This window comes from Aphidius gifuensis, linkage group LG2, assembly GCF_014905175.1.
Source record: "Aphidius gifuensis isolate YNYX2018 linkage group LG2, ASM1490517v1, whole genome shotgun sequence".
NCBI lineage: Eukaryota > Metazoa > Arthropoda > Insecta > Hymenoptera > Braconidae > Aphidius > Aphidius gifuensis.
In genome coordinates, this window is record NC_057789.1 from 6,871,497 (window position 1) to 6,898,029 (window position 26,533).

At 24.6% G+C, this 26,533-nt stretch overlaps 2 protein-coding genes across 2 annotated transcripts in view; one reads left to right on the plus strand and one right to left on the minus strand.

Moving 5' to 3' along the window:
* Positions 1–26,533, plus strand: part of LOC122848786 (NADH dehydrogenase [ubiquinone] 1 alpha subcomplex subunit 10, mitochondrial) — a 77,937-nt gene that overhangs the window by 13,396 nt on the left and 38,008 nt on the right. The window contains exons 2-3 of the mRNA XM_044147098.1: positions 528–615; positions 20,356–20,443. The gene's annotated coding sequence lies outside the window, so the exon portion shown is untranslated. The remainder of the gene's footprint in view (positions 1–527; positions 616–20,355; positions 20,444–26,533) is intronic.
* LOC122848787 (carbonic anhydrase-related protein 10-like) lies at positions 1,794–7,231 on the minus strand. The gene is made up of 9 exons (XM_044147099.1): positions 6,953–7,231; positions 4,933–5,047; positions 3,962–4,341; positions 3,764–3,859; positions 3,606–3,672; positions 3,141–3,295; positions 2,553–2,681; positions 2,341–2,392; positions 1,794–2,269 (listed from the first exon to the last, which is right to left on the minus strand). The coding sequence occupies exons 2-9, from the start codon at positions 4,994–4,996 to the stop codon at positions 2,253–2,255; spliced, it is 960 nt and encodes a 319-aa protein (XP_044003034.1). The 5' UTR covers positions 4,997–5,047; positions 6,953–7,231; the 3' UTR covers positions 1,794–2,252.

Sequence of the window (26,533 nt, forward strand, 5' to 3'; positions counted from 1 at the left end):
TTTTATGGTATTTATCAAAATGAAATTTAAAACAACTTGTTTTCTCTCAGTCGTGTTGAATAATAAAAAAATTATTGAGGTCATACACCTGAACCTGAGACGACGGATATGAGCTACAATAGTCAACCACAGACTTTCTCTCTTGCTAATTTTTTTTTTCACTTATCTCATATTGCCTTTCTCATATTATTCAAAAAGACATATACATGCGTACACACACTCGTCCTTGACACAGGTATTATATGTATCAACTTTTATTTAATTTTTTACATGAATTTATATATACTTGATTATTAAAATAAATTAAAGCCCTAAAAGTCGACTCAAAGTAGAAAATTTAGCTCTAGAATGAAGCTCAAAATTTTACCCTAAATTTGCCCCTTGAATGAAAATAAAAATTGATAAATTTACAAGTTAAATTTATACTTTTAATATTAAATTAAATATTGAAAAAAATATTTACTGTAATATATGAGTGTATTTTTCATTTTAATTATACATAATTTATTTTCTAATTATTGTTGTAGGTGATATGAATTTCAATGAGACAAAAAGACGACGAAGACGACAACATCAATCTTGAATTTCCATTTTTCATCTTCAAGTAAAGTGAGGGTAAGTTTATCAATTTATCTATTTTAAATTGATTTTCATTTTAAAGTATTTTCTTGTCGAAATACCAATTCATTTGAACTTGTGAGTTGCGTTTAATTAAGCGTGTAATTAATTAATTTTATCTGTGGCAAAAAAAAAAAATTATGTCATTTAATTTTTAACGAGCAAACTCTTTCTCATCTTGAGAATATATTTAATTAGAACATCGTTAGAGATAGTGCTTGACCTTATATATCTTTACCAATGACCAATTACATTGAAACTACTTAGAATTGAATGAATATTTTATCAATCAAAGTTGTCAGTCAATTGCTTTACTTGAAAATTACTAAAAATATATTTAACATAAGAGTAATATTTATTGGCTTCAATTAGATATAATAAAACATGACAATAGCCATGACAAATTTTATGGCTAGATATTTTAAAGTCACAGTTTGATTATCTTAGACAGTATATAAATAATTTATTATCTCTGTTAGCTATTTTTATTATTAAAAATCACCCAAGAAAAAAATAAAATAAAATAAAACTATTTTATTCTTCGTATATAAATTTCATTGAGAGGGATATAAAGTTTAGTATAAATCACCAAAAAAGATTATTAAGTTGTATATAAAAGACTGGGAAAACATGGGTTATATCATTGGTGTTGTAAGAAATTCTTTGGAATAAATTTATCTCAGTAATCCCGCAGTGACCAGTATTATATAAAAGACCCCTTGTATAACTTGTGAACGTGACATTCGAAGAAAAATATTTCAATAAATTATGTGACATATATATTGAAAGCTTGAAAGCGAAAATAAAGTTCATTCATGATATCGATTTTCACAAGCAACAGATAAATTAATTATTAATAAAATATATGAATAAAAATAAATGAAAATTATACAGGATGAAAGGAAAATTGTTGGCATCTTTTTAAGAATACATTTTTTTTTTTTTTTTTCACATTTTATTACAAGAATATAGTATAAATTTTTTTTTTTCTTTTTTTTTCTTTGAATTATAATATAAGCACACGCGCGTACGTGTAAATTATATATCGTATTTTTTTTTTTTTTTAATCCACTTTTTTCTTTTTTATCTTTACATTAGTCGCATCTCACCCCCGATAGTCATAGCTTTCATAATTTATTCGATATACTTGTATGTATAATATACTCTTATCTTTATTTATTTTTTTTTTTTATTCAACTAATTAACTATTATAGATTATCGTGTGTTTTCCAGTAAAATTTTAGTACATAAGTGTCTATTTTATTTTATTAAATTTGTTTTTTTTTTTTAATTTTTTTATCTGTAAACACTTGGCAATTCAGGTCTAATAATTTATACAACAAAGCATTTTTTTGACCCCACAGTAGCGCAATTATTTAATATCAATTATTTAATAAAAAAAAAAACATTTTTTTTTTTTTTAAATTCCTTTTTTAATTCCGCAATCCTCTTTTATTCTTCGCGCGCATTGATATGTCAATTTTTTTTTTTTTTTTTTTTTAAATATATATAATTGTTATGTATATTCAATAATTTTTTTTTTTTTTACAACAAATGTTCCACAGTTTATCATGGAAAAGCGTAGTAGTAGTAGTACAAACAGAATCTATTTAGTAATTCCATTTTAAATTAGGCTATTCCCAACTGTTGGCTGAAAAATATATTACATAAATTATTTAAAAAATTTTATAAATATTCAAAATAATAATAATTATTTTTTACCTTTATAATAAATGTCACGGTACATTGTTGGACAGTTCTTATTGTTATGATCCTGTTGACAAATGAAAAGGAAAAAAAATATAATCAATAATCAATATAAAAAACAAAAGAAAAATTCAATAGATAATAACAATGCCATTGTCAGTATTTAATGGCACGAAAAAAATTTATTCATTTACACAATGGAATTGATTAATTAATAGTTATTTTACCTGAATATTAAAATCAATATTTGTCCGGACTGGACGATGATGAAGTGGTTGCGTGGGTCTAAAATTATTTCCGAGTGGTGCTTTTGAGTGTCGTTTGTCACCTTGCATGAGTGTTCTAAGTGAGATGAGCTGTAACGAAAGATTATTTGATAAAAACAAATAAAAAAAAAGTAATTCATATAAGGGTATAATGAAAAGAGAAAAAAATAAAAGTTTAATAATAAAAGTAAAATAAAATTGAGATTAAATCTCAAGATTTGAGAATTGCGTGTCGTCAGTTTTTTTTTTTTTTTTTTTATTTCCCTAATTGCCATGGAATTTTAATATTAGTTTTATATATATTCGTGACACCTTATTTTCTTTTCATTTGTTCAAGCCTGAAGGCAATCCGACATATCATGAAAAACCCCCTGTCAAAATCAGTCAAAGGCTTAATAGAATAATAAAAATAATGGATTAATAAAATACATTTGAACAAAATGAAATGAAAAAAGTAAAAAAAAAAATAAAGAAATAAATCTAATTTTGTGTTTTATTTAATAGAGGAATATGTATATATAAGTATAAATTAAATATGAAAATTTTCACCTGCTGCTTTGTTATGTATATTGGTTTGTTGAGAATAATCCACGATGTGGTCTCGTGACATGCTGGCATCGTGATGGAGCCCTCATACGTCATGTAGTGTTTCGTGTCTGGCATAAGTTCTCGCACGGAAAACGGTTGAATTGGAATCTCCTCATCTGTGTAATTTTCGTGTATGCCAAAAAGTAATCGATAACGTCAGTCTTGGCACACTTTGTTTAAACGATAATCATCATTCACTCATCCTTCTCTCTATTACATATTCCTTTCATCACAATTATAAAAAGCAAAAAAAAAAAAAAATAAAACAAAAATACAAACACAAAAAACTATTAAATAAATAATTAACATTCATAATTTAACAACACAATAATAACATGAGCTATAAAAAAATAATAATAACTGGTTATAAAACAAACATTCAAAATGAAAAATAAACAAAACGAAAAATATATTAAAATAAATTACCGTTGTATTTTATTTCGTTGAGTCGATCGAGAAAACGTCTTAATGTTGGATTGGACTGATCACCTATCTAGAAAATTAAATAAATATAATTTTGATTTTTTTTTCTTTTTTTTCCATCGAGTTAATAAAATATACATATTGGGTGATAAAAAACGTACTTGTAAAAGTAGTGAAACAGCTACAACTCCTTGGGGCCTGTGCAGTGCATCAGAAAAATTGTTGTAAAGCTGGGAATTAAATCCAAATATTTGTATCTGTGAAAATAAAATTTTAATTTCCATATACATTAAAAATTGTTTACTCAAAAAAAAAAAAAAAATTAAATAAGTAATTATATTAAACAGAATTTGATATACTTCAGCTGGAAATGCATAGCCATCAACAGTATGTTCACTTCCACGATTATCAAATAGTCCATAATGCAAATGTATTTCTTGAAATTGATAACGATAACTGAGTGGTCCACCAGATATATTAACTGGATGTCTTGTATCATTTGCAACAGTAAAAACAATACCATGACCAGTATTATTAAGTACTCCCTCAACTCTATGTTTATCAACATGTAATGGTTGTAAATTACGATCATAAAGTAATCTTTTTGGTTCTAAATTAACTGGTGATTGTCTACGTCCTTTATTACATAATGACCATTCAGGATTAATCAAACCCCAAAATGCTGGTCCAGATATACCATCGTATGTCCACCATTCATCCCAACTGTAAGGTCTTGATTCTAATTTAAAAAATAAAACACAAAATAATAATAATAAAAAAACGTATAATAAATACATTTATATATGTTAATTAAAAATGCAAATTTAATTTGTCTGACAGAAAATTGCTTTTTTTTTTTTATTTAATTTGAATTTATTTTAACAGTTATTCTAACATTTGTAAATAAGAATTAAATTATTAAATTCATTTGCTCAATTTTAGTATTTAAAATTATTTTTTTAAATACTAAAATTAGTCAAATAAATATAAAAGCTATATTTTTTAAATTTCCAAAATTAACAAAAAATTATTTAAATAATATATTTCAACTTTTAAACTCAGCAAATATTTTATTCTCAATTTTAAATACTAGGATTTACTGAATAAATACAAGATTGCCCTTTTTTTTCTGCTTTTTTTACTAACTAGTATTAATTAAAGCAGTTAATTTAATTTGTCTGACTAAAACAAGTTTTTTCTACTTGAAAAAAAAAAAAATTATTACCGTTGTATTTTAGCATTTTAAAATTGAGATAAATATTGTAGAAATTATTTCTAAATACTGAGGAATATTCTCCTTGAAAATGTAATTAAAAATACTTTTAAATACCTTGTATTAATACGAGTACAAAAATACTCCATATGCCCAAAAACACTGAAACGTTTTGGGCCATTTCAAGCAAAATGTTTTTGTCAATTAAACATCATTCACGTTTGTCATTTTTCTGGAAAATAAAATAAAATAAAAAACAAAATAAGAAAAGATAAATAATGGCATAAATATAATAAATATTCAAATACATGAAATAAATAAAAGATATGTATATTTATATTTGAAATATCATGTACAAGTAAAACGACCACCAAATGCTCTTTGGAAACTGCTGGTGCAGGCTTTATGTCTTGTCGTTTGCCTCAAATGGCTTTTTTGATATTGCTACACACCAAAGCATTCATTCATATTTTTTTTTCCATTTTACTATATAATATACATTTTATTTTTTATTATTATCCTCATTTTCTTTTTTTTCATTTTATCCAAAAGTCGACTGGTTGAAAAAAAAAAAAAATAATAAAAAGGAAATGAAGACGAGAATGGAAAAAGTTTAATCGAAATGTAAAACTCGGAACCAAATACTTGAGTGATGAATGTATATGGCCAAATCAGATAAGTACTTTGAGTTTGAATACTCGAATTTTCCGAGGTAATCAATCGTAAAAGTAGTGAAATGGAATAAAAATAATATTAAAAAAAAAAAGACTTTATTCAGAATAATTTTTTAGGTGTCCTCAAGTGTAGCTATACTTGCACTTTAGAGCTAATGAAAAATAAAGAAGAAGAAAAAAAAAAGGGTATAAAAGAATAAAAATGTATAGAAAAAAAATATATATATAAAAAAAAATGAAGAGTTGTTGGTGATTTTTGCAAGACCACTTAAATCAACCTTGTATGTATGCCACTTGAGATTATCCAGTATATTCTTAAGTTGATAAAACTTGAGTAGGCCTAGGCTGTTGGTTTCGATCGATTGATCTGATCTTGTTCATGTTATTCAGTGTGAGGTACATGTTACTGTATACATGTATATCTATGAACAATACATGCGTGATGTATATGTGAAGTAAATGCTAGTAGAAAAAAAAAAAAAAAAAATTACAAAAGACAAGACAAAGTGTGGAGAGAAAAGAAAACCACTCGACCGAGCATCAGAATAAGCCTTGAGACCGGCCAAGTGCGAATGTGCAAGGCTAATAGTAGTTGAAGAAAAAAAAAAAAAAAAAAAAGAATACAAATAAAAAAATAATAAAGAAAATAAAACAGTAAAAAAATTGGAATACAGATAGTGCATGTATGTAAAGAGATAGAAAAAAAAAAAAAAAAGGAGATTTTGAGTTAAACTGAAAACGTTGAAAAAGTAATATAAGGGCGCCGCCACCTTGTTGGATTATTCTGAGTGTAACGACCCGTTTTTTTTTTTTTTTTTATTCCTTTTGTTTTGTCTATTGAAAGTTTTGCATTTATTGTTGTTTTATCGTCTGATGTTGAGATATGTACTTGTATATCGAATATACATATTTATTATCATTCTACAGGTACATTCAATATTTATTATTATTCATTTTTTATTTGAATATTAAAATTTATAATTGAGTTGTCAATTTGTAGTTTTCCCTCTGGATATATTTTCTTTTCTATATATATCAAACGAATGATTACGATATATAGTTTGTCCATTGGGGTGCGAAAATTGATGTATAAAATTTTCTACAACACATACACATACAAACACACATATATAAAAGAGGTTATAAGGATCGATCGATTACCCGCCGGGGTTCTGAAATTTTCGTTGGGTACGCAAACCTTGTGGAAATCAATAAGTGGTAATAGACTCGAGAAGCGCTCACCGATAGATTGTGTAAAGTGGAAAGCTGTGGTGTGTACACAGATCTGATCCAAAAGTCATTCTCATTATCAATATCAAATATCAAATATCAAAAAAAAAAAAAAACAAATTTATAATTAAATTAAAGCTATGTTTTTATTTACTTCATTTCTAATTTATATAATAATAATTTAATTAATTATTTTTTAATTTTAACAATGATTTATTATTTCAAATACTGACCTAACGATGAGATGATATCAAAAAGCACTGGCTGGTCAACACCCTCACCAGATGTCCCGTAGTTGATTATATATCAAAAAAAAAAAAATCCAGTGATAACAGTGTTTAGCAAAAATAATAATAAAAAAAAAAAAACAAAGTTTATAAATACATATATTTTTTTTTTTCCCAAAACAATTTAAAAAAAAAAAACAAAGGAAAAATATATTTGTATAATTATATATAAATATTATAAAATTATTATAAATAATAAAACTGACTTACTAGCTGGAGTTTCAACTGGAGGTCCCGTTTAAACTGCGCTTGCTCATAACACACGAAAATTATATACACTTCCCTTTCCTTCATCTATTTCTCTATCCCACTATTTAACTATCCGGTATCCGTATATGCGCTTCACGGTTATATTGCTTTTTCTCTCTACGGTATCCTCCCCATAGCCGGATAGATCTTCCGTTTTCAAACTCTGTATATTTTTTGTCTTTCTCATTTTCCCTTACCATATATTCATCTACCCCATTCCACCTGCAAACACATCTATATACATACACCTTGATGTATATGTCTATTTTCAAGCCAACTCTATCTCTCTGTCATTGTCTTTTTCCCATTTATATCAAGTTATTTTTTTTTTTTTTTATTTTAACTTTTCTTCTTTTTGCCAATCGCCTTTGCTATCCTGGCGACACTTTTACGCTTGGAGAGACGATGCAAACATAATATATATATATCTATGTAGACGTTATTCACAGGTGCGCCAAAGGTGTGTCATGATAAATCTGTATGTCTTCATTATAAAAAACTACACCTTTGTTTATTAATTCAAATGAAAAAAGCTCTCCTTCAAATTGAAGATACAAAATTAGAAAAATTAGTGTACCTTTACTTGCAAAAGCTCTAATTATATATTGAGCTTTTTTCTTTCCTTTTTTAAATCTTTTTGATTGGCATATTCAAATAAATTAGACTTGAAACTATTAATCTTCTTTTTTTTTTATTTTTTATATTTAAAGATGGTAAACATAGTTATCTATTTATTTTTTTTTTATTATCATTGTTATTTGTGGTGTTTTTTTTTTTGTTTTTTTACTAAAAGTTTTCTCGGGGCTTATTTTCCAAGGGATTTTGTTGGCCTGACAGCCGAGACATTTGAGACTGGTTTAGTATAAAAAAGTACACAAAAATAAAAAGAAGGACTCTAGGCTAGGCTGCAGTATGTGAGAGCCAGGATCAGGCCATCAATGCTGCTTTTTTTTTTTACTATTATACCTATTTATTATTATTTTTTTTATGAAGCATATATATTTTTTTATAACATTTATATTATTATGATGTGTTGGTTATTTTATATTTCATTTGAAAAAAAAAAGAAAAAAACAACATTGTGAAATGATAATTTAATATTAAGTAGTACATGTCAATGTTATGAAAGACCAAGTTTACTACTAGCCTCAGCACGTATCCAAGTTGGTCTGTGTTATACGAGGTCCGTAAGTGGACGTGTGCTGAAAGGTCGTGGCTGTTCCGTGGCGATTGCCCGTATATATGCGTACGCGCGCCACTATCGATTTTCAAAGCAATGGTCTCTCTACATCCTCCTCCAAAAATACCCACCATTTCTACTCAGCTTCTACAACCATCATTTTACATTTTTCTCATATGAAATAATATATTTCATAATGATATTTAAAAAACCATAAAAAATATATATATCAAAAAAATTTGTATTTATATTTTTTTGCGGTACTTTTTTTTTTGTATGTTGGTTTATCTTGTGTAGCCCTCTTTTGGGGATATGGCTCTTGATGTAATATGACATGCCTCCGGGCTTAAGAGGAAAAACATTTGTCAGTCCTCCCAACGCTTGGAAATTTGTCTAACAAATAACTTTATGTATATGTATGAAAAAGGATTTTTTTTTTTATTTGTATTTTGGTAATTCATTTTCTTTTGAAAATATTTTATTTATATATATTAAATTATTTTTACAGAGATTACACGTTATTTGGGAGGCAAAAGATGAAAGACCATTTGTATTTTGATATTTTTTTTTTTAGTATTGATGATTTATTTTTATTGTGATAAGTAAATTCATGTCGATATTTTTGATTCATTCATTTTTATATTATCATTGATGTTGAGATGGTTTTTTTTCTTTTTTTGTTGTATATTTAAATCGATGAGGAAATCATCAATGTGTTTATATACCAGGCAACTTGGATGACATGCATTTTATAGTGTATATTTATTGTGTATTTATTGTGCTCGTGAACATACGTGACATAAAAAAAATCCAAAATGTATATATGCTTGTGTCAAAGTGAATCTGTAACACTCATGACTGATTGATTATCTATCAAAATGACAATGACATGCTTCACTTATTCTTTTTTAGTATTTAATATATAAATTTTTATTATTTTATGATTTTGAATTTTAAATTATATTCTGTCAGCATAAGTTTTTTTTTTTTTATATAAATTTAACTACTCTATATAAATAAAAAATCGAGAATTTCAAAGGCTGGTATATATTTAAGCCGCTTCTCTCTTTACATTATCAAATCTATTAATCAATATTGAATATTTTTCAAAGGTAAAATATTTATTAATCAATATACCACATTGGTTATTTTATTTTTTTTTTTTAATTCTAAATTTTTTATAACTTTTTAAATTTTATTTTGAATTATTTTATTATTTTTTTGTTCATCGAAAAAATAATCGATTTTCAGAATAATTTATAAATGAATAAATAATGATTATAAAATAAAAAAAAAAAAAAACATAGTAATAACAAAATAAAATAAACGCAAGTGTAAAAAATCAAGCAAAAAAATATAAGCTAGCTCGAAAGGTTTTTTCAGTATATATGTAGTGAGAATGAGAGAAAGAAATATAAAATATAAAAAAACAAAAAAAAAAATTTAAGATGAAAAGAAAAAAACCATGAAAAAGCAGAGAGTAAAAAAGTTTGCTCGTTTGAAGATATTCTCCGTGAGTTTTCGAGTGCAAAAGGGGTAAAGCCCGAGGCAAGAAATTGAAAAGTTGGTTGGTTTGTTGGTTGGCTGCCTGTTAGATTTGACTAACACGTATAAAAAAAGCAAACAACCCAGTCAAAGGAAAGGATATATTCCTTTTGAATGAAAAAAAAAATAAAACAAACATTAAAAATATATAAATTTTAATATATATAAAAGTAAAATGCATAAAATTAATTTCATCTTGAATATTATTGACAAACAAGTGATAGAAAATAAAATAATACTAAATTTGTAATTAAAAAAAAAAAATATTGATGAGATGTATTATCAGATTAATTAGTGATAATACAATAGGTTAATTCAATTAAACGGAAGCAATGATGTAGAAAGTAGAATTGATCGTTCATTGGCTGGAATTGAATGCCAAAGAGAAAAATGACGAAAGATAGAAGGGGCTGGGGAGGAAAAGAGGGCAAAGGAAAATGTATAGAGAAAGGGGAAAATTTGAAAAGAGGGTAGCAGAGAGTAAAAGATATAGGTATATAGTCAAATGTGCAGTATAGTCAAATGGTCAGATGGGGTCCAGTTTTGTACGAGAGACGTACATAGAGATTTTGCAAGTGGAACGAATAATACGTTGATGTATCACAATGGAATGGAACATCCGTTGGCAGCAATGCAATCAGAATACATACAGAATCAGTGATACATTGAGTGAAAACGATGGAATGGGAAATTGAATCGGTAATACGATGAATAACATCGAGTGAGACTTAAGCAAAATCCCATATATAATAAACTTTAACCTTAATGCCTTTTTCAAATGACTATGTTTTATGATTTTCGATTATTTAAAATCATGTGACGATAAAACATCATTGCTCAAATATTCAAAATAAATTATTAAATTTATTTTTTTGATTTTTTAGGAAATTTAAATTACCTATTATTTTTTGCTTTTATTCTAAGAAGCTTACTGAACCTTTGTGTAAATTTTTTTTTTTACAATCTTTTTGGTTCTAATATTTAGAAATATAAATAGCTTTTTTTTTAAAAAAAAAATTTCTCAGAAATTTAAATTCTATTGATCGTGAAATACAGTTGGTTATTATTGTTTTTTTTTTAAATTTTATATTTAGATTCTTTTCTATTATTTTTGAAAAATTTTAATTGGTAGTTCCGGAAATTATTATGATAGATAGATTTTTGGAATATTTATATTTAATTGCATAAATTATATTGATTTGTGATATTTTAAGAAAAAAAAAAAAAAAAAGCTTGAAAATTAAAATATTGGATAAATTTGTTTTTAATTTAAATTAATTTTTAAATTAATTTCAACTTATTTTTAGTTTTTTTTTTTTTTTTTTGAAAAAAAAATGACAAGTAGATTAAATTCTTAAATATAATATTAATAATTTGTAATCGTGTTATATTTGTCGAAAAAATAGGGCAAGATTTTATCGTACAATTTGTTGGATTGTTCAAAATTCGTTTGGTTTTTTTTTTCTTCGACAGCTGTCTATTGATAATATTTTGGCATAATCTGAAAGTGCAAATATATATTATTTAACAATTATTTATACATTTATTTCGTTTGCAAACGAATCGAACAAAATTAAAAATAGCCACCATTGCAAAAAATTATTTCAAAGAGATAAATTTAATTTTATCATTACAAAACTATCTAAAAATATATTTTCTTTATCTAATATGTATTTCAAAAAACAATCAGTTTAAGAAATGAAAATACTCTTATAATTGAATAAAATGTTTTGTAATATATTTTTAGATTTTTCATATTGATTTTTAAAAATTCGACTATATTTTTTTTTATATCTTGTGTTATCTATTGTTAAATTTGTCATTTAATCGGAATTGAAGACATTGGATAGATCCAGAATATGGCCACTATTTTTTTTCATCCTCAAAAAGTTAGCTCTTCCGTATTTTATATCTAAAAATTCCAACCGTTCTTATTTCAACAAATGAAAAAAAATATGACAAAGAAAAATAAATGACACATATGTGTCGTAAAAAAAAAAAAAAAATGAAAAGAATAAAAATAAAAAATTGCAAATGCCAGAATAATTGTCTTCAACAAAAAAAAATAATAATGAAATAATAAAAATAATTTTTACGTGCTTAGGAGACTAAAGAAGGATTATAAAAATAAAAATTTAATTTTTTTTTAATGTGTTTAAAGTGTTGCATGCAAAATATAAATTTTTTTTTTTTTCTACAAAGTTATACTACTTTTATTTATTTAACCATAAATTGTTGAAAAAAAAAAAACTAATTAATCAATTAAATTTTTTTCTCAATTTGTCATTTAACAAATAAAAAATTATCATTTTATAAATTATAATAACGTCGTTATATATTTATATAAATTAAAACCAAAAATTGAAATAAATTATTGAAAATTTTATAGAAAAAGTTTTAATTTGCAGTAAAAAATTAAAATTTAATATAACCGTTAATTATTTTAGAAAATTAAAATTAAAAATTAATGAATTAATAATAGAATATTAATTTTCTTAATAATAATTATTATTAGATAAAAGTATTTTTGCTGAAAAGCATATTCAAGTTGTATAATGAAAATGGTAATAAGTAGAAACAGAATATCTTGAGTGGAAATACTTGGACTTGAGAATAACGATAACACAGACCATTATACCAAAATGTGATTAGATTCAGTTGGAATGTACCTTTTTTTTTTTTTTTTTCATATAAACTTTTTTTATTTTCTTAAAAAATGCAAGTACATGGCCAAAAAAAAAAAAAGACTAGCCAAGTACAGATTTAAATAAAAAAATATATAGATTGCTATGAACATTGACGTATACCTCCAGATTTATCCAAGACATAACCATCGTCATAAATTTTTTTTTTTTCTTTTCTTATACCTTTTTATTATTATTATTATTAGTTTTTTCTATTTTTTTTTCTTTTCATTCAACTTATATTGATCGTTTTTTTTTTCTCAACTTCGAAACGATGCATTCACATTTCACCTTTCGAGGACAAGTGAAAATACACAAGGGTGGCAAGAATACTCTAAATATAAAAATCAATTTCAATCAAATTCAACTCATAAATTTATTTGCAGTATATATAATGTTGACATATATATATTTTTCTTTTTCCATTAACTTGGGGTAGTTTTTTTTTTTCTTTCTTTCTTTTTTCATCCAATTGATTCTTCCATTTATATTTTTCAACGTGTGTATTGTACTCTGAAACACACATAAACAAAATCATAATCAGTATAATTAATAATATTCTATTGTGTATTTTAATAAACAATTATTTTTTTATTTTTTTTTTTATTATTAAATTTATTTTTTTTTTAAATCAATTTTATCGTTTAGTGTTTTGCAAGAATGGCTATTAATTTTTTTTTATCATATGAATACAGTTTCAATGATAATGAAAAAAGAGATTTATTAATAAAAAAAAAATTTTAACGTACTCAATAATATTGTCACAGACCCACTCGACATATTCTATATCCTTTGCAACTTGTGTGCACCCGGTACACATCTGTCAAATGATGTTATAAAAATTTTCCATTTTGACTCATTGTTGGAGTTGTGTTGTCACGTCAATTTTATATTTATCAATGTCGAAAAATTGATATCACTGAATTATCTATACGCGTGTTGACATATTTTATTTGATGATTCACGAATAATTTTATTATTTTATTTTATTTATATAATGACCTATTAAGTTTAAATAAAAAAAAAAAAATATCCAACCAACTAAAAATATAACAAAATTTTTTAAAAGAAATATCTTTTTATACTTTGTAGAAAAAATTTTTTTCAACTAAATATGTAGAAAAATTTAAGTATTTTAAATAATAAAATGAAATAAAAAAATTTACACACTATTCATGAGTTGAGTGCGAGTCAAGTGTGTGAAAAATAAAAGAAATGAATAAAAATAATTTTTTTGAGCTTTTGTTGTGTAACCAACTTTATATATTATTATTATTATTTTTATATATATTTTTATGATCGTATAATACGTTGTTTTATTTTAGTTCTTTTGACAGTGAAACAAAAAATGAATTGCTAAGTAGAATTGCGTAAAAAATTTTCTAAGATTTTTTTTGTATTGTAAATCAATTGAGAAATTTTATTTTTTGATTATATTTTTTTGCTGAGTTTAAATTTACAAAACAAACGGGGTAAATTGTCGTTATATTGAAAATATTTATTCGGGTTTTTTATTTAATTTTATCTTTGCTGTATGGCTCTTGTATAGTGGGTCAAGGAATTCAAGCTGCATTTATTATCATATATTTTGAAGCATTTTTTACTGGCTTGGTATAATAAAAAAATCAAAAAAACCCATACACTTTTAGCATTATGTTAACAAGAAAATAAAACAGAAAAAAAAAAAAAATAGAGTAAATGAAATTTCAAGTTTCATCACCACTGTGTAAGTTTCACAAATTTTTCTTCGTAATTCTGGGAATTCACGTGTATAAAATGACACTATGTTCTTTAAATTTTCTATACTTAGAAAAAAAAAGAAAAAAATTAAAAACAAAATATAAAAAATTATTACTGTAAACTTTTATCAAGTAAATGTAAAAAAAACTTGATTATTTGAGAATATTTAAAATTTAATTTACAGCTAACTCAATATTCTAAGGTAAATTAGACGAAAGAATATGCATTTTATATGAAAATATATATTAAAAAGTTTCATAAAGCTCAAGTATATGAACTTTTAAATTATATATTTAAATTTAATATTTAATTCTCTTTTATTTTAAATGCTTGTTAGCATGTTTAATTAATTACAACTTGAAAAAAATCAGATAATTTTAGTAACCTAATTGTCAATCAATGACCGATCAAAAATACATAATATATTGTATCTATATTTGTCGAATAATTATCGACGTATTTCCTGGATTCCAGGTCATGTCCGAATTAATTTATCACATTGAAAATAATCTTTTTTAAATATATTTTTTTCAATATTAAATTAAAGCATTTTAATCCAAAGTTTTATTTAATATTTATAAATAAAAAAAAAAGTATATATATACCAACAATATAATGTATATATCTAAAAGTATATAATCTCATTTCAATGAATTTAATACTTTGTAAATTCAGCAAGATTCTATCCCAAGACTTTTTTCTTACATAATTCTTTTCTTATCTTTCCCTCGAGAAGTCCTGAAGCAGTTATTCTTATACACACACATGATCTCATCCCCGTGAGAAAGAATACCATTGCTTTGAAAAGCTCAAGGTGAACACGACAAATAACCATATACAATTTTATATATACCTATGAGAATGAGAAAATACTTTTAACAAAAATAATAATACAAAAATAAAACTAAAAAAATACTATTGTTTATAAGAAAAGAAATAAAACAAAAAAAAAAAATAAAAATATAAATCATGCATCAGATAAAAAATGTAGATAAGAATATGATTAATTGATTGCATAATGATAATTAAAAATTAAAAATGCAAATTTATTTAGCTATCAAGATATATATAATAATTTTAATCATAATTGATATTAATTTATTTCTTAATAGCTGTATGTATATTTATAAACTCAATTTGATATATAATATAGCGATGAAATTAATAAAAAATGAAATAAAATTAAAAAAATAAAAAGAGAAGAACCAGGTGCTGGAAGATAAAGAGAGGGATAATATTTATAAAGAGGGAAGCAAGCTGAAATATAGTGTTGAACTTTATACGAGTATTAAACGACGAGTAACAATGAGAATGATGGTGCAAGTGTAATTTAAAGGTGTTTGTTTTTATATATATATATGGAGTGTATGTATATATATAGCATCAACAACTGTAGATGTTGGGCTTGGTGCAAGTTAGCATTATACATATATAGTAACATGAAAATTTGCGTTATGCTGTGGTCATGTCATCAGAGACTTGCTGTTTGTGGTTTTAGAAAACGCGTTTCAAACACCTTGACTTTCTCTAGCTCGATCTACAGACTTTCTATGTATACCAAAATTTTGCCACACTGTCTCACTTCCTTTCTCCATTAGCAACAACTTGTGTTGCTATTATTATTATAAAATTTAACCCCAACAATTCAACACAAATTCTTTATATACATATACAAATTTACAAATATGCTAGGAATCAAGTCTATGTAATTTTTATTTAAAAAAAAAAATATATTTTCTATTGGTATTTTGAAAAAATTATTTGGTTGATAATTTTATTAAATTTATATTTTTATAAATTAATTGGGTAATTTATTTTTAATAAAATAATTCAGGTTAATAATGATGATTAAAAAAAAGTATTTGATATATTGATGAAACGAATTGTAAATATTTATATTGTGTTGAGAATAACAGTTATAAAGAATTGTAGTTTATTTTTTTTTATTTGTTGATAAAGCTTGATGGCATTTTTTCTTCCCCGTCACGTATATATGTCTCTTATCGTTGGCTGACTACTGATATACCAATTAACGATTTCTAGGCACAAAGGGTATTTCCCACAAGACCTTTTTTCAAAGTCTGCATTTGTTGGGTTAAGAATCGTATGCTATATATATTAAGAGAGAAAATATATAAAGGATGAAATGATAGTGAATAGATGAACAAAGCCATTTTACCCAAGCCCATGTTTGCCAAGGAACTTTGCACCAATTAGATCATCGTGACCGATACGACTTTATACCTCAACTTAATCTAACTAGATATGTATCTCATATCGATATACCCTATTTTTAGTCACTTGTTAAGTTTAATTTTAATTTTATATTTTTATATAAAATAGTATTCATTAATTTTTTTCTTTTTTTTTTAATTAGCTAAATTCTTAATTTAAGTTTGTTTTTCTTTTTTTCGTTATAAATTTTTAAAATAAATAAATTTATAATTTTTAAAATTTTATAGAGAATGATAAGACTAATATAGTACAATTTTTATTTTTATACTTTAGTGTACTTTAAAGCAGGGGCGTATATAAGATAAACGAAATTTTGATGATGATCCACCTTGAGGGCTCGATACACATCTTTATTTTATAATAAAAAAAAAAAAATTATTATTGATTTATAGATATTTATTTTGATAGTAATAAGTTATGTATATTTAAAAATATAAAATAAAATACATAGTGATTTATTTTGTTAATAGTATCAATCAATTTTAATTTTTTTTTTTTGTCAATTTGTATAGAGTTTTTGAATGAAATATTTGGTACACGTGTTGCAAGACTATTAATATTTAAAATGATTTAATAATTAACACGTACAATATGATAAATATAATAGATTAAATATAATGTTAAGACATTAACAATATTTTGATTGAAATTAATAAAAATGACTTAAATATTATGGATTAATTTAATGTGTCACTTTGATGATCAGTGTTGCGCATCAGTTGAGCGTATAATCTCAATTAACGTGGTTAGCCATTTGGATTGACGACCTCCATCATGTGTTTTATACGAACAAGGTCTTGATTGAGTCACTGAAACGATGACCGAACAACGTGTTTAGATTCAACAACCAAAAGTTGAACTACCTATATATACATATTTCAAATGTAATCAATATAAAACCAACCAACATATATATAAATAAAAAAAAAAAAAAATTTTTAGCTTTTAAATCCTCTGTTTTTTTATGAGACATAAATCACTATGATACAATGTTATATGTTTTCATATAGGTTTTTAAGAGAAGATAGATTCGACGCACGTACAAACATGAACGATGATACGTATATCATAAAGACACAAACCACACATACGCACACATATATAAAAATAAAAAAAAAAAAATATAATTGATAAGCAAAAGATAGTTAAAGTAAAAAAAAATTGAATGATTTTAATAAATATATAAAAAAATTCTTACCAATGAATGAAATTTAAAAAACAGTTCTACAACGTTTTCCAATTAATAATTTTGTTGGTGGACATCTTATTGGTATATCAATAATTTGACTACCCTTAAGTCTTTTTTGAAAATAAATAAATATTTCTGTTGTTTCAATTTGTGCATCAGCAATTGTTGTTATTATATTTATTAATAAAAAAAATAATGTTAATAGTAGCAATGCCAGTAGGCGTTGTGATAACATTGTGATAATAATTTACATATGTTTATATTTTTATTATATATTATTGTTATGGCAAGTGAGGTTTGGCCTCCAGTAACGTACACATTCAACTGGAATTTCGAAAGAGATACTATTACGATAATGCCTTGAGTAACACATACTCTGTTTTAATGTGGGAGCCCCTTCTTGTTATATACTTTATATCGTTGGAATGTCATTGATAATATACACGCATCTATTGTGTATCAAAATTGATATATATCTTTGTGATTATAAGTACAATGTTATATGTCATCGGTTGATTCTTGGAAATATGATAAATCATTTTTAAAATTTATATAAATCATTTTTTTATTTAATTAAAAATTATTAAATTAATTTTATTCAATTGAATTAATAATTCATTAGTTTTTAATTGTTCAATTTAAAAAAATCCATAACTATTAATTTTTAAAATATAATAATAAAATAGTTTTTAATTTTTTTTCAATTTCAAGTTAATTGATTTTTTTTTTTTTAGAAAGATAATGAATAAAAAAATTGCTTATTTATTTATTTATATTTTTAATTAACTTACCATAATATTTCTCTACATTCACCCTTATTATTTTTCATTTCACCTTCTGAACATACTGATCGACTTGGAAAAAAAATAATTTCTTCTCTACCTTCTTCATCGGCCAAATTTTTGGTACTTTTATTTTTGCCAATATCATTTGTTACATTAGTAAATTCATCAATAATGTTTGATGAATTAACAGTAACATTATTATTTTTATTAATAATTAAATCTGTTTTTTCAGCCAGACTTATTATTATTAAAAAATTTAAGAGCACAAAAACAAGATGAATATTCATCGTTGACTTTATATTAATGATTAATATAAAATAATAATGTAGAATATAATTGAAAAATAAATTGACAACTGGTAGATATATTTTAGTATTGAAATATTATTATTTATTCATATCAAATAATTTGATCTGTATGCGAGTATTATTGATAAGTCATATTATGATGATCTCTGTAATGGAGATCAAGGTTGTCGTTCAATCGTGCCTTTAATTTCCGCAATCCATAAATTTTATATATGTAACTGTTACACTACCAACTACATCATGTTGCACACATGTATAATCAAATAATATTTATTGTATAAATTTACTTTTAATAATTTAATATGATATATATGTTTTTTTCGTTATGATTTTTCGTGTTACCATAGGGGTCTACATCCTCCTCGTCGATCAATTATTTCTCCTTTTTTACATCTTATTCGACGCTTTGGTGCATCAATTATTGATGCATCAACTTTAGGTCCAGTTGTAATGTTAATTTGATTATTATCTGATGGTGTTATAACATCAGCGTATGTTGATGGTTTAAAAGAAAAAGGAAAAAGACTTTTTATTGACCATGAATTTGTTAATATAATTGTTGTATAAATTATTAATAACACAAGTACACTGTGTGATGATTTCATTATTATTTTTTTCAAATGAAAATTCACAATATTTGCGTCACAAATTAATACTTTTAGTTTCAGAGTTCTATATATTCTGATTGAATTCAACCCACACAAGCATCATCATTATTATCAACTCTGACCGATAGTTTTTTTTTATTTTTTTTAAATTTATTTTGCCTTGATTATGATAACCTTCACTCGGAACGTATGACATTAAAATAAAAATATTTGGTTACTCATTTTTTCTGCTTCATATTCTCTTTTTTTTTTAATTTTATTTTATTTCTTCTTGTTATTCATATTGTTGGAGATACTGTGACGAGTTTGTGTTTTTTTTTTTTTTTCTGTTTTTACTCGCGTATGCTTCGCTAATTGAATTTTGCGAGGAATTTTTAATAGAATATTGTCATACGGATGACTCAGTAATGCTGAAAAAAATATGAGAAAAATATTGATAATATGTGGATGCACGCTTTTAAGTGCTCTCTAGCATGATAAGGCAAACGCAGTTCATTATAATCGAGTGTTCCATGTGACAAGAGGGCTCTCGACTCATTTCCCTATCTCTCATTTTTTTTTTTTCTTTTTTCCAGTTATATTTGGTTCCTCAAAATAGTATTATGATAAAAAAAAAATTGTATTGTATATATAAAAATAAAATATAATAAACTACATATGAAATTTCAGATTTTTAACTCGATTTGTCGAACAAGTTCTAATGTTACATAATTTAAAATAAAATAGTAAAATTCAGTATCAGCAAAAATATGTACTTGAGCATAGGAGCATAATTTTTATTTTAACTATACTAATTTTAACTTTTTTTAAAAAATTATTGTTGCAGGTGATGTGAATTTGAATAAGGAAAATTGACGACATCAATCTAGGATCAGAATTCTAGGATTTCAATCATCAACTTGAAATTTGTGAGGGTAAGTTTAAAAGAAATTTCTGAATCAATTTTTTTATTATCTTGAGTTATGAAAAAATAAAACTCGTATATACTGTCAGAATATTAAGACAATCTGTTTTAAATAATTATATAAATTAGTTCAGAGTATTGAGAATTGACCTAGCTATGATTTTATTTTTAAAACCCACCCTACTGTGTGGGAAGCACAGGAAACCACGTCAAAGTTGATTTTTGTGACCTTTTATCATCCCCAAAATTTCTGTCTTATTGGAACTTATAAATAATTATTGAAAAAATATAAAGATACCCTATTAATGATGTCATAATAATTTTTAAAAAACAATTTATACTCATCTCAATGAGTTTGTAAATTAATTATAATTTTTTTTTAAGCTTTTTAAAATATTGCGACTATTTTTATTTATTGATAAAAATAATAGAAAATATTTTTTTCAAAACCATCAGCCATCTAATGCACAAACTTCCAAACGACTCAAATTATTTTACTCATGCCTCGGTAAAAAAGATTTCAGCAAGTATTGTAATTTTTTGTGTTATCAACTGATGCAATCCATACTTTGTAGAAAATAAATTTAATTTTTTTAATTTCTCTATCATTTTATACATACATTTTCTTGTATTTAATAAAAAAAATCAATAGGTAATCATAAAAGTGCAACGACCAGTAAAATTGCAAGAAAAAGATATTTAAAAAAATTGAAAAAAAAAAAAGAATTATTTTTGCACGCATTATACAAATATATCGTGCACGTTGTATGTACTCTCAAAGCAGAAGCAAAGCTCAATTCACGCACTCCGGAATACTCGAATTATCATCAACAAAAAGGATAAAAATTTTTATTGAAAAGAATACAAAATTGACTGACGGATATTGACTGGCGGCAAAATAGTAGCTCTTTTAAAATTGCGTGCAAGAAAATTACCAATACGAACTTACACACGCAAGTAGGAAGTTGATGCAGAGTGGCTTTACGTTTTTTTTTTTTTTTTTTTTATTTATTATATTTCATAAAATATATATATAAATATATTATACACCTAGCTTATTATATACAAATTTTTTTTTTGTTCTTTCCTTTTTTTTTTTTTTTTTTTGGAAATATTTTTTTTTTTTATTCATCTTCCCATGTATGGTCTTTTCAAGCCTGGTTGATCACGTCCAACTTTATATTATCCTCTATATACATGAATTTATTTACGTATGTTAAAAAAAAAAAAAATTATACATATATTATGTACAAATAAATATACATCTCAAAAATCATCGAAATAAAAAACTTGCCGAAGTGTAATTTTTAATTTTTAAATATCATTTTTCCATTTTTTCTTCATGGCCGATTATCAATACTGTCTTTTGAATAAAATATTTATTTATTTAACATAAAGGGCTCTTTTTTATATAATAACACTTTTTAAAATTTTTAATAATTATTATTATGATTGTATTGAAGTGTATATGTATGATACATCTTGGCCGTCAAAGCGCGCCTCCCAGCAGTGCCTTAATATTCAAATAAACCAACCTTTATCATTCACACTTGACTTGTATATCATATTTTTTTTTTAATTTTTTGATTTTTTATTTTTAAAAAGGTGTATATATATTTTTAAACACTTAATATCTACGCTTTGTATAAATTTTTTTAGTCAGACACAGTTTGTTTGATAATTTACGATATATTTTGAATAAGAAACGAGAGCTGCTCAAGTGCTCACACAATTCTTCTATGTAAAATACTCTTTTAACCCTTTGTCACGCCTCAGATGATCAGTGGTTGTGTTCAATAGTCGGTTAAAATTTATATCTTAAAGTATAGACCCGCGAAGAGATTCACCTGGGAATCGGATAACATCCAGCAGGTAGATTCCTAGATCATAATCTTATATATGAGTATACTGTATACCCGTCTTTTTCAATCAAATTCATTTTGGAAAATTGCTTCTATATGCCGCTTTTATTTTATTTTAGTTTTTTTTTTTTTTTTAAATATACTATTTAAATCTTTACTTAGATCAAACAAAAATCCGTTTAATATATGTCAATTTAATTATTAAATGAGATTAATTTAAACATATTTTATTATTAAAAAATAAATAAATAAAAAAAAATATTTAAAATATTGTTTTTGTTTTTATTAATGTCGGTTGGACATATATAATATTCTGGTTGGTGCTGAATTTAATTAACTCAATGCTTAGTCAGCAAATAACGGAGAAATAAAATCTTCTCTTCCATCAGTTACGATTGATCGACCGTGACATTCTCCAAGCACAATATACTGATAAAAAAATTAAAAAAAAAAAAATAATTAACACTTGATATATGAAATATCAATTTTAGACAATAATATATATATATTGAACTTTAAATTACAATAATAAATTATACAACATGATAATACATATATTAAATATTAATAAAAGTCAAAATTAAAATTATTTTTTGTATAATAAAAAATTTAAAATAAAAAAAATTATATTTGAGCGACAAGTGAATAAAGTACACACAACTCACAAATTTTATAAACTACCAATATTTTGAATGTAAAGAATAAAGAGCCAAAGAAGAATGTGGCCATCGCGTGCTCTTCGTTTCTGTCGCAACAAATTAGACTAAAAATCATGAACAAGAATATCGCAGCAAATAACTTGCACACCAGGGGGTTTTACCCTGCTTCACCAAGAAACAAAATCAAACAATGTGCCTCTTCATTTTTTGTATTTTTTTTTATGCCTCATCTTATACACAAATAAAATATAAAAAATACTTATATATATTTTTTTTAATTTTATTTTACCGAGGTGAATAGCAATGCATATTACCTGTATATGCATAAAAGAAGAGGGAGGAGAAGGCGTTCTACTGTAGGCCTCACCCACACCTATCTATACATATATATACTATTTATATCATATATGCACGTGCAATAAACTCTGCTACATGCTACTGCTAATTTTTTCAACAATATTTGATCGGTCATTTTCTTTTTTTTTAAATTTGCTTTATATTTTTTTCCATTTGTTTCTGATTTTTGATTGACAAATATTTTTAGATTCAAATATAAATGCTATGTAAAGCTATGCAAGTCTATCTATAAATTCAAAATTAATTATATGAAATTTATAATAAAATAAATATATTTTTTTCATTTTTTTACATCAAATTGAGACAATATTTTTACCTCCGAAAGAGTGATTAAAAAAAATAAAAAAAACATACATGATTAGTACAATTTATTATCAATGTCATTGCTAATGTTATTATTTATTATTTATAATAAATAATAATAAAATTTAAATATAATTTTATTATTATATATTCACTAATTCACTTTACCGCGTGTGTCTGACTAAATGACTCTGATGCTCCTTGATGGGCTCTCTTGCAATCATCCAAAACTCCGGGCCTTCTTTAAATGCCTCATGAATAATTTTTTTTAACTACCTTTTTTTTTATAATTTTATATTCTTATTTTATTTTATTTTTTTAATACCTTGAATTGTGTTTAAGAATAAAAAAAAAAAAATTACAAATAAAAGTTATAAAGCGAAAGATAATAAAAAACAATAATTAACACTACTACGTGAGTTAAATGAATCTGCAATTTTTATTTCCGTATTAAAAGTATAATTTTGTTACAAACAAATGTGCATGATAATAATAAAATATATTTGACGTAATTTTATTTATTTTTTTTTTAATATATAAAATTTATAAAATTATTTATTGAGATGATTTTACGATAGCAATAATATCGCGTAATAAAAATAATACAACAAATGTTTTAAGCGTAAGATGGTAGTGCGAATAGATATATTTATATGAAAAGATTGCTATCAAATTCTCATTTATATATGTATATATATTGAGTATATATAGATATGTATAGATATTATGAGAATGATGATGATGAAACGGGGTCGGGACAAGAGACTTGTGGAGTCACTGGTTGCCCATTATCTCAACCGCCAAGTAGGTACATTAGGAACACAGCAGGGGGGTAGCCCCTGGCACCTTCCAACATCATCTTAGACATCATCGACACCGCGTTTATAACAGCAATGTTATAAATAATATATAAAAAAAATAAATATAATTTTTGAATAGGCAAAAAAAAAAAACAAAACAAAAAAAAAAAGATACTGCAGTGAATCGGTCAGGCTTGTTAACTACAATGTGCTCTTGAATATTTATTTATTATTATTTTTTCATTTTTTTTTTTTTATTTTGTTATTATATTATTCTTATTATTTTCATACAATTTTTTTTTTTTTTTTCATTCAACAATTATTAATAGCAACAGCAATGATCCTCCTCATCGCACATAAGTAAATTTTTTTATGACCCTAAAGTCAATGAATATTGTATCATCTGTATCACACACTTACCTTTTGTATATAAATTTGTTTTTTTTTTTTTATTTTTATTTTCTCAATTTATTTATTTATTTTTTAATTCATTTTTTTTTTATTATACATAGTGAACAGAAGATTTTAAAACGAATTTAAATGACTTTTACTTTTAGATGAGAGTTGAGCATTATGCTCTTGGCTTTGTATTAATTATTATAATTATTTATATTATATATTTCATCGTATATATAATATAAAATGAGAAGTCAAAGGTCCGACAGTAGTAAGTTAAAAAAATATTTGTACATAATTTATGTCTATGATATTCGCGTCACGAAAACGATTGAAATTTTGCTGATCGTAAGATATATGGATACATGAGAGCAATCAGTCATCACATATCCATCACATGAATATATAAAAAAAATTTTTTTTTTCTTTTGTAAAACGACATTCAATGTTTTTTTTTTTATTTTTAAATAAATTGTCAGAGAATTGCTTCTTGAATGATTACCTCATAAGGAGTATTTACATTTTTCGTGTGGCGAATGAATATGACACACGTCAAATGTTCCTGTTAAAATAAAATCATGTACATGTTTATATAAATAACAAGTATATCACACATTCACATTAGCTATCATTAGAAGAATGAGGTAGTCATTTTTACTCGACATATTTCTCGTAATCTTAATTATATTTTTTTTCATTCAATAATTAAATAATTAAATCAAAATGATATTTAATTTTTATCCATCGATATAAATTCAAAATTAAATTTTGAATATATATTTGTGAATTGAAAGAAAAAAGAGGAACTTATCTTGATTAAGTCAGTAATAATTTTATACGACGCGTTAATTATCAAAAAAAAAAATGAAAGACATTAAATAATTATTATCAAAACGCATTAATATATAAAATCGTAATAAATCAAGTCAAAGGTAAAGCACAAAAGTTGTTGTAAATAAAAATAAAAAAATAGTTTTTCAAATGACTCTCAGCTTCTTCTTCAGAGCATTATACTGCAGATATATACACACCTCTATATGCCATGTTGCCAGTCACTCCTATAAACATGCTAATGGCGGTTCGCGATAATAAGTTAGTGGTTAGATAGGCTCGCGCTCTTTCGTGGGCACCTTGGGCACCTGAGCTGGCTTGCAAATGCCAATACACATATATACGAAAAGTAAAAACGACAAGAAAAAAGTGATGTTTTTTAAAAAAAAAAAAAAATATGTAAGAAGAGATTAACAGCAAAATACGATGAAGAAGAAATGTATAAAAAGAGAAACAAGTAGAAAATAAAAATAAAATGAAGGGTGAAGACGGAGGCTGATTGAAGCAATCCTATATATGTAGCGTGCTTTACACGCCGATGGGTTCGTCGGTTTGCATGGTCAAATGACGATGAGATTGTCGTGGTTGGTATATATAGGGTGGGAAGAATGGTGTGAAATGAACAAAGATAATAAAATTAAAAGAAAAAAAAAAAAAATTAACATTGAAGGGGTGTGAGAACGGAGGCATCCACGTACGGGATAAAAAAATAATAAAAAAGTAGAAGCTAAAGATGAATAAAAAGAAGGGTTAGTAGCTCTTGTAACGCTATCGACTCTGTCGCTGTACATCACCATGATGCATCCTAGGCTCTCAACTTTATATATATCTTTTCACACACACACAAGTTTCTTTTTTTTAATCTTTTTAATTTTTCTATATATGTATACTT